General features: G+C 36.4%; 1 protein-coding gene across 1 annotated transcript; it reads right to left on the bottom strand.

The window, feature by feature from the left end:
* Positions 1 to 7,235: 7,235 nt before the first annotated feature.
* Positions 7,236 to 7,685, bottom strand: LOC109184742 (basic blue protein-like). The gene is made up of 2 exons (XM_019334779.1): positions 7,539 to 7,685; positions 7,236 to 7,403 (listed from the first exon to the last, which is right to left on the bottom strand). Exons 1-2 carry the CDS (start codon positions 7,683 to 7,685, stop codon positions 7,236 to 7,238), a joined length of 315 nt encoding a protein of 104 aa, XP_019190324.1.
* Positions 7,686 to 10,739: the final 3,054 nt, after the last annotated feature.

Genomic DNA, 10,739 nt, shown 5'->3' with positions numbered 1-10,739 from the left:
CGATTATGGAATTGTAGTTCATCGATTCTGAAATTTTAGTTTATAGATTATGGAATTTTAGTTCATTCATTCTAGAATTTTTAGTTCATAGATTAGATTATGAAATTATACTTCATCGATTATGGAATTGTAGTTCATCGATTATGGAATTATAGTTCATCGATTATGGAATTTTAGTTCATATGTTGTTGCTGGGAATCGAACCTGATTTTTTATTTTAAGGGGAGACGCGCGTTTTATTAAAACGACGTCGTTTTTGCATCCGTATGCACCATGCATGGTGCATACGGATGCACAGCATAATTTGCCCACATATTCTACCCTGCCCATCCCTTCATTAAACAGTGAGCGTTTTGCAATTTCATGAGCTAAGGTGTTTGCATTCCTTTTGACAAAATGTAATGTAACTGAGTGCAACTGGTTTAAGAGAGAATGGATGTCATGAATAATTAGCCCGAAAGGAGAATTATGCGTTCTTCCCTTCACTGCCGTAGTCACGATCTGAGCATCCGTTTCAACAATAACTCTATTCCATCCCTTGCACTTTATCCAGTTTAGAGCTTCTCTTACCCCTACTGCCTCTGCTTCCCGAACTGAATAGAGGTTCCCTACCTTATGCCACCCCATATTCACCACCACTCCCATCCCATCCCATCTCTCATTACCCAACCAAACCCCATCTTGTATCTCTCAAAATCCATTGCTACATCCACATTAATTTTCATACTGCCTTGCATGGGAGGCTGCTAGCTTTCCAGAGCATAATATTGGCCTTGCTAGGGGTATGACCATTACTTTCTATATGGACTTGCTTCCAATTTTGCATGTACAGTAAAGCTTGAGTAACTAGCATCTTTGCATCCATGCTTTGATCTTTGAACACCATATTATTTCGGTTGTCCTATATCGCCCAGCACACAATGATAATCTTCTCAATCATCTCAATTGGCAAGCTTATCCACATATCCCCAAGCCATGCCTCAATAGAGTCCACATGCGCCATTCTCCAAGTTCTATCCAATTAACTCAGGCATGCACGGGCAAAGAGGACTGGTGATTCATACTCCACAGTCCACACCACACATAGCGCACATCGATCGGGTCACAAGCTACCCGTTTTATGATCAAGACATCTTTAGTAGGTAAGCGGTGAGTACATAAAGCCCAAAAGAAGCATTTTGTTTTAGGAGGCAATTTCATTACCCACATCCCCGCCCATCTCGCCTCTTCCTCACCATCCCAATTCTTTGTTATCATTCTATACGCACTCCTTACCGTAAATTCCCCCTTCCAGTACCAATCATCTTGAACACAAGTGGTAGCAGTAGGCAAACTTAGAATAAGTTTTTGATCCCTTTGGTTGAACATGTCACGCACCAACTCTCTATCCCATATATGAGTATTTATGCAAAATAAAAACACCTGTGGAGATCCCAAATACCCCGGGTTTGGAGTTGAAATATATGGGTTATTTAAATCTGGAAGCCATGGGTCCCCCAAACATTTATGTGCATACCATCCCCCACTCTCAACCGAGCCCCTTCTCTAATTAATGCCTGGCTCTCCCGAATACTAGACCACAAGAAAGATGGGTTCGATCCTGCATTCACCTATAAAAAAAAACAATTTGGGAAATATTTAGCCTTAAAAACTCTAGAAACCAAAGCATTTGGGTCTGTTAAGAACTTTCATCCTTGCTTTCCCAGGATTGCCAGGTTCATCTCATGTACCGCCCTAAAACCCATTCCCCCGAATTTTTTCGGCTTACAAAGATCCTTCCAAGTACTCCACCGGATTCTTGCAACACCTCTACCCTCACACCCCCACCAGAAAGCATTCATAAGCCTTTCCATCTCAACACACAAGGTTTTTGGTAGTAAGAAAACATTCATTGCATAATTTGGGATGCTCTGTAATACGGTTTTCAACAGAATCTCTCGGCCTGCTCTAGAAAGAAACAAGTTCCCCTAGTGCAGAATTTTGGTTCGGATTTTTTCGCGAATAAATCCCAAGATCTCCTTTTTCCTACGTCCCACTAACCCCGGTAATCCCAAATACCGCACGTTTCCCTGCTGTTCGTGAACCCCCAGGACCTCACAAACAACCTCCTTATGCTCCCAATGCACATAACTCCCAAAGGTTATAGATGTTTTGTCAAAATTCACTAATTGGCCACTCGCCTCCCCATAATCCCCCAAAACAGTCTTAATGATATATACCAGCTTCAAGATTATTTGCACGAAAAAAGAAGCAATCGTCTGCAAAAAACAAATGAGTGATAGCAGTAGCATTACGAGACAATGATAGCACTCAGACTTTCTGCCACAATGATAAACAGACACGGGGAAAGGGGATCCCCTTGACGCAACCCTCGTGTTGGCCGGATTGGACCCCATTCCTTCCCATTGACCAACACAGAATAGGTAATAGTAGACACACACTCATACATCAGATTTGCTCATTGACTATTGAAATTAAACCTAGTTTTAATATAACAGCCCTCAAGAAGCCCCATTCAACCCTATCATAGGCTTTGCTCATGTCAACTTTTAAAGCCACACAACCTCCCCATTCCCCTGACCCCGATATAGAGCATGGGTAGACTCGTAAGCAATTAACACATTATCAATAATGGACCTACCCGGTGTTAGGATGTGGCTCAAATCAAACCCATGCATGTAGGCTTGTGGACCACGAACGGCTTCTTCGCGCATTTGTCTCCTTCGCTATTGCCGCAACATGCTTCATTACATGCATAATTATCTCATTTGTATAGTATAAATAGAATAGCCTTTTGCTTTGTAAAATGCCTCAAAAATTGTAATTCATTCTTTCTCTTTGTCTGATCTTCACGTAGATACATATATATATATATATATATATATATATATATATATATATATATATATATATATATATTATATTTTGCCTTTTATTATATTCTTTGTCATTTATATATATTTTTCCCTATTTATATTATTTAACTTCTATAATTCTCAATTTTCGATTCTTCGCTTCCGCATTATTCCGCTATATTCCTAACAAGTGGTATCAGAGTGGTTTATTTGAGAATTATTTTCAAAGATGTCGACTGTCACTAAGTTCGATATCGAGAAGTTCGACGGGAAAATTAGCTTCTCTATCTGGAAGGTTCAGATGGAAGCCGTTCTAACCCAGAACGGTTTGAAGAAAGCGCTAGCTGGGAAGAAGAAGAAACCAGCTACAATGACAAATGAAGATTGGGAAGATTTGGATGACAAGGCACGTTCAACCATTCTTTTGTGCCTGTCTAAAGAGGTTCTACGTGAGGTAGTAAGTGAGACGACTACGTCAGATTTATGGTCCAAACTGGATACGCTTTACATAGCCAAAACTCTGGCGAATACGCTACGCCTGAAGGAGCGTCTGTACACAATCCGTATGACGGAAGGTACTTCTATTAAATCTCACTTAGATGAATTCAATTCTATTTTATTGGACTTGGAAAATATTGATGTCATAATTGACGATGAGGATCGTGCTGTTTTATTGCTTGTCTCTCTCCCTAATTCATACAAGCATTTCAAAGAAATTATGCTGTATGGTAATAGTAGTGATACCCTTACTTTCAACAATGTTAAGTCAAACCTATTATCCAAAGAAAAGTTTGACTTTGAAATTAAGTCTGAGGACAAAGGTGAAGGCTTGACTGTAAGGGGTCATTCACTTGAATCAGAGAGTAGCAATAAAAAATCTAGATCCAAGTCCAACAAATCCTATAAGTACTGCAAGAAGCATGGTCATGATGTGACTGAATGCTTCAAGTTGAAAAACAAGCAAGAGAGAGAAAAGAAGTCCGCTGAAGCTAGTGTTGTTGAAAGTGATTCAGATGGTGATGTGTTGTTATCTGTTAGCTCCGGTGAGAAACGGAGTGAAACCGAGTGGATTTTGGACTCTGGTTGTACATTCCACATGTGTCCCCACAAAGATTGGTTCATTTCTCTGGAACCGGTTGATGGTGGAGTTGTCTTGTTGGGTAATGATACCTAATGCAAGGTTAGTGGAATTGGAAGTGTTCAGATTAAAACTCATGATAACGTTGTCAGGACTCTTACCAATGTTCGGTATATTCCTGATTTGAAACGCAATCTGATATCATTGGGCACCTTGGAATCTCTGGGGTGCAAGTACACAGCTGAAGGTGGAGTTTTAAAGGTCATCAAAGGCTCTTTTGTTCTCATGAAAGCTTCTCTTTTTGGAAGCTTGTACGTCTTGCATGGCAGTACTGTGACAGGTTCAATTGCGGTATCCTCGTCAAAGTCTGATGCATCTACTAGCACCGCAACTCTCGTCGAGCCACAACGAGAGTATTCCATTGCTATGGATCGTCCTAGGAGGAAAATTAAAAAACCTGCTAGGTATGCTAGTGATGATGAAACCCACTTGGTTGCTTATGCTCTTTCAGTCACACAGGAAGTTGATGGTGATCCATCTTGCTATTCCGAGGCTCTTCCTGTTGCTAAGTTCAAGTAGTGCTTGAGTTTAGTCAGACTGTTCCAATTGTTAATAATTCTTAAAGTGGATTTGATCCAAGATGGAGATTGTTAGGATGCGGATCAAATCAAACCCATGCATGTAGGCTTGTGGACCACGAACGGCTTCTTCGCGCATTTGTCTCCTTCGCTATTGCCGCAACATGCTTCATTACATGCATAATTATCTCATTTGTATAGTATAAATAGAATAGCCTTATGCTTTGTAAAATGCCTCAAAAATTGTAATTCATTCTTTCTCTTTGTCTGATCTTCACGTAGATACATACATATATATATATATATATATATATATATATATATATATATATATATATATATTATATTTTCTCTTTTATTATATTCTTTGTCATTTATATATATTTTTCCCTATTTATATTATTTAACTTCTATAATTCTCAATTTTCGATTCTTCGCTTCCGCATTATTCCGCTATATTCCTAACACCCGGAATGAAAGCACTCTGAGCACATGAAATAATAGAATCCAGAATAGGTCTAACACGATTTGCTAAGACCTTCCCCAAGACTCGATAAAGCACATTACATAGAGAAATCAGGCGGAAATCAACCATCAACTCAGGTTTTTTCTTTTTGGGAATTAAAGCAATATGGGTATCATTAGCAGAGATAGGTAACTGACCAGAATTTAAAAATGATTTGCAGAAAGAAACTACCCCCTCACCCAATACATCCCAATGAGTTTGGAAAAAAGCTTGAGATAAACCGTCAGGGCCCGGGAACTTGTCCGGGTGCATAGCAAATAAGGCCGCCCGAACTTCTGCATGGAAAATTTCACGCAAGAGTTCCTCGTTCAGAGCAGCCGACACCCTTCCCTCCACACAATCCAGAGCCAGCTTCCCATCCCCTCCTCCCGCCGTAAACAACCAATCGTTATACCCTACACCACGGCGCGCATAGCACTGTGCGTCGCGCGCGTCGTTTTGGGAGGCGCGGTAGGAAGTTGCTGTGATTATGTGTATTTGTTCACACAATTATGTGTATTTATTCACACAATTATGTATATTTGTTCATACAGTTATGTACATTTTTTATACAATTATGTACATTCTTTTTATACAATTATGTACATCCGAATAAGAAAATTTGTGTGTATTATGTTAAGAGTTGATGTGTATTATGTTAAAAGTTTATGTTTATTATGTATTATGTTAGATGTTAGATTATGTGTATTATCTTTTAAAAAGAGTATGTATATTTTGTTATATAATTATGTACATTCATGTATACAATTATGTGTATTCTAGTATAATATTATGTAAATTTTTGAACAGCGGGTTTTTTTTTTTTTTTTTTTTTTTTTTTTAAGAAAAAATTACTGCCATTCACTTGGGCGGGAATTTAAAAAAAAAAAATATAAATTAAAACGACATCGTTTTGCATCTGGGCGCACAGTGCAACGCGCTCCGTGGTGTAGGATATAAATTGCCAGTTTACCGATCAAAATAATCCACTGCTATTTCCCCCATCTGCCTCTCATCCGTAACCAACACCCCTCCCTCAGTCAGCAAGCCATTTATGAAGTTTCGTCTCCTCCGAGTGTTCACTGAATTATGTTTGATTACTTAAATATAGGTGACATTAATTGATACTATAATTTTATAATTTATAATTTCATATTTGGGTCTAATTCGATCAATCTAAGTATTTTTTTAGAGATCTTTTATATTTATAGGTAAATTGCATTTTAGTCATTCAATATTCTTCTCAAGTCATTTTAATTCCACATTTTTTGTCGTTATAATATATTCCATACATTTTTTAAGAAAGTTACAGTTTTAGTCTTTAAAACTGCAAAATTACTAAAGTTTAGGATTTTCGTTAGTGTGTTAGTATTTTAGTAATGGAAAATACTTTGTTTCCGACCAAAATTCTCATATTAAAATCATTGAGTGTCATAAATTTATTGAATTAAAGAAATTAAATAAAATAAAATACATAAACTTTAAAACATATATTTATTTTTAAGAAAGAGTAAAGTGGATGAGGGCAAAATTGACAAATATTACATAATTTGTACAACCCCAAAAGAGTTAATACCTAATTTGGTTCCTCAACTATTAGGATTTCACCATTTTGATTTTTAACTTTCAAACTTGCTCAATTTCATCTCCATTTACGCAAATTTTACCTAAAATAGTCTTTTGTCGAAACCAAAATAGTCCTGATTAGGACCATTCACTACTGGAAATTATGAAATTTCCGACCACCTGAAAATGATCTTAAATCAAATCTAAAGTAAAAAGTGGTCGAAAATAGCTATAAAGGTTTTTCCAGACACCAAAAGTGATCGGAACAAGGCTTTTGACTTAATTTAAGATCATTTTCAGGTGGTCAGAAATTCCATAATTTTCAGCAGTGATTTTGGTTAATAATTACATAATTGGATATGAAATTTAGCAAGTTTGAAAGTTGAGGATAAAATCCTAATAGACAAGGGATCAAATCCGACATTAACTCACCCCAAAATAACAAAGTATAACTGCAATGCAAGAAGTATTGTTGGGCCAAAATTGAGTACATAAAACAACTTGTCATAAAATTTCGTCTCTTTCAAACCGCATTAGTACGTACGGTTCTCATCATATATGTAATTTTATCATGCCATAATCTATTGCTTTGCTGCACATCATATAAGCTGACTGATTTAAAACATTTATGACTCTAACCAAAGACATACCTATCACTCAGCGATAACTTCATCCTTAACCTCTATTTGACACATGCTAGAAAAACCTGAAATAAAGTAACTGGTTCTTCTTGACAGTATAACAAAATCGTGCCCAGAGTTCAACCTCGTTCCAAATGAAGTGCAAGAATCATAGTTGTGCTTATTCACAATCCACACATCCTGAAAATGCGTATCATAGTCAAACTCTAAAAAGCAATACAAAATAATAATAAAAAAAATTAGTTGTTAATTAATTAATTTGACCAAGAATATATTTGATTATTAAATAATTTTTTTTTTTTTTATACATAGAACATCACCAGCCTTAAACTTTTCGCCATTTGGCCAGCCATCCATGTTAAGGCCCCATTCGCCGCTTGCAACGATGATAGTATCTGCATAAGCAAAACCGCACAACATTGCTATTATAGCAATGGCTGCAATACTTTTCTGAACAAACATCTATCAGACAAATGAAAGATGAGAGCTTTCTTGTGATGAAACTTTGTCTTTGTACCTACCAGTGAAATGGAGAATGCAATAAATATTCTGGGGACCAGACTCCTATTTATAAGTCGTAACGCTAGTTTAATTATAACAAGTTTTATTGGATTTTCATAATTTGGAATTTATATGTGTAATTGGGTTATAAGTAATTAAGATGTCAATCTTTGCATGAAGCTGATGGGCTGGCCCGATAAAATTAAAAAATTTAAGATTTGGCCCAAAATATTTTATCTCGATAAGCTTGGTGCTTGTTAGGAACAACTGTAATTTAGATTTTTATGATACCAAAGTTAGGAAATTTTAGTCCCCAATTTACTTTACTTTAAATTTTAGACTTAGGAACTCAATTTTCTCTAATCGAATAGTCTGGATGATAACTCACATAGTTACATCTCAGGTGATCTAAAGACAAGCTTCAAAGAGTTCAAGAAAAGAAGAGTTCGAGTCGAAGAGTACTAAAAGAATTCGAGATCGGAAGGTTGCAAAGGCCGAAGAGTGGAAGGGCCTACCTTACCGAATAGAAGAGACTTACAAAAGATCGAATAGTAAGGTCAACTATTTGAATCCGAAAGGTTGAATGCATAAGGTTCGAAACATGAACTCAAATGCTAAGAGTTAATTGTTCGAAGGAACTGTTCGAGACATCCTCTTATAAGCAAACAATTCGAAACTTTAAAGCAAATAAGCGTTATGTGAAAATGTGACAAAGGCAAAGGAGTCCTAGGTACACATCCCAAAGGAGATTTTTCTTAAAAAGTCTAGACAAAAGGAGCATAACAAAAAGTAAAGTTTAGCAAATAAAGGAGGTCCAACGGTTGGAAAATCTTACACAAAAGCAAATTTTCGAATTGTCCATTGGTCATTACCCAATGGTTAAAGGACGTTTGAAATAGATTTTCCTCCAACGGATTTATTTCAAAATACCAATAAATACCTTCATTCAAGACTAAAGAGTGTGTTGGTCAATCAAGTAAAAAATTTACAGGTGTTCAAAAGCTTTCAAGTATTTTATCAAGTGACCAGTGTGTGAGAGAAACAAATTAAGCTACAAAGCTACATCCAGTTGAGACTTTGGTTGACGAATTGTGAAGATTCAAATTAAGATCCAAGAGCCAAGTCTATGTGTTGGAGATTCAACAATCTTTTGTTGAAAATCTTTGTATCTTTACTCGGTAGAACTAGAAAGAGACGGAGTAAACTCGTGTGGAGTTGAAAAACCTAGATACTAAGGAAGCAAGGCAAGTGAGATTCTCCACAAGCATAGCAAGTAAGTGACAACTTCATTTCTCCCACATATGCTCCTCAATGATTTTGTAGGAGTCATTTAATTTGGATCTTTTGGCTTGGGGTTCCGCCAATTTTCACACATAAGCTCCATGATGGATTTCTTTTCGGTCGAAGGTGTGTTTTGAGTGTATGATGGTGGAGAGTAAGTTTGGTATGGGTAAGAGGTATAGGATTGAGAATTGTTTTGGCGACTTAGTGAAAAGTAGTCATCATCTTCTTCAAAATGGTTAGAGGGATAGACTTGAGAATGATAGGCTTGGTGAAAAGTGGTCCCTCAATCTTCCCGGTAAAAATTGGAATAGTCTCCTTGATCATGACATCCTCCTCATAATCTTTCCGGTAAAATATTGGTGTTTGGTATTCACCCGAATAATCATGAGGGATTTCTCTTTGTAGTGGTTGGGCCCGATTACATGAATGCTCAAATCAAGATCATAGGAAGACTCTTGATAGTTCTTTGGGGAATCATGTATGTGTATCTTTGTTGAGGTGGTGGTGTAGTGTAATGGTGGTTTTGATAGTGCGGGTTGTAAGAATAGGCATTTTAAGAGTATGATTTTTGTGGTGCTGGGGTATGTTTTTTATGGGATTAATGGAAAGGATGGAAAGAATCATCATAGGAATCACAATATTGAGAGTAAATCTTGCAAAGATCAATCCTCACAATATTAAGAACAAGATTTTGAAACTAGAAGTAGTTGCAAGTGGGATCAAAGTGCAATTTCAATTTCAATGGTTCAAGAAGAGATAGGAATGAAAAGAACATAATGTAAAATGGTAAAAAAAAATGTGAAAACACAATTCAACACAATGGACAAGATGATGGAAATAACAACACAATGGCTTCACAAGATAACACGATGGAATATGCAAAAGTGACCGTTGTTTTTCCCGGCAACGACGCCATTTTGACTTCCCGGCAACGACGCCATTTTGACAAGTTGTAGTTTAGCCAAGCATCTGGAAAAGAACCAAGAACAAATGAGAACAAGTCCTTAGGAGAGAAATAAGAACTAATCTCAACCTTACATATGGAAAAATTGGATGGATCAGATTAGATTTAAAAAAAAAAAAAAAAAAGTGGCATTTTCGTAATTATGACCAACTTTACTATGCAAATTTGAATACTAAAATCTGTAATTTTCATACTTTTTCAGGTTTGCACATTTAGTATTAATATTTTTACACATTTAGTATTAATATTTTGCATATTTAATATTAAAAGATTCCACTTGCAAAATTGCGAAAGTACATTGCACATAGGGTTTCGATTTTAGAATTTATGACTGAATTTTTTGTTTTATTTGGTTTAGTGGTTCACTTTTTACTGCTTAGGGTCTAGCATTTATAGTTTGGATTTAAAATTTAGCTTTTCCATTGATTTTATAAAATTTAATAGATTTGCATATTTAGTTGTTAAAAGATTGCATATTTAAGTCACTAGTACAAAAATGATCATAAAAATCTAACAATCTGCGTCTAAAGTTTAAACATCGGCCATGTAAAGTGGGGGCGGTGGCATTTTTGTAATTAAAATGACACTATTTAATTATTTTTTAATTTTTTAAATTAAGGACAATCTGCGTCCGATGTACTCGATCAAACATCGAACGCAGATTGTTAGGATTATTTGAAAAAAACCACCCCTAGCCCGTCGTCTTCCCCACAGCCCTATGCCCTCAAACAGCCCCCATCTAAGCGATGCTGCTATTCCCAGCCAAC

Source organism: Ipomoea nil, unplaced genomic scaffold (assembly GCF_001879475.1).
Source record: "Ipomoea nil cultivar Tokyo-kokei standard unplaced genomic scaffold, Asagao_1.1 scaffold1286, whole genome shotgun sequence".
In the NCBI taxonomy this organism is placed as follows: Eukaryota; Viridiplantae; Streptophyta; class Magnoliopsida; order Solanales; family Convolvulaceae; genus Ipomoea; species Ipomoea nil.
Note: the sequence above shows the minus strand (reverse complement) of the source record. Positions and strands in the feature narration are given on the sequence as shown.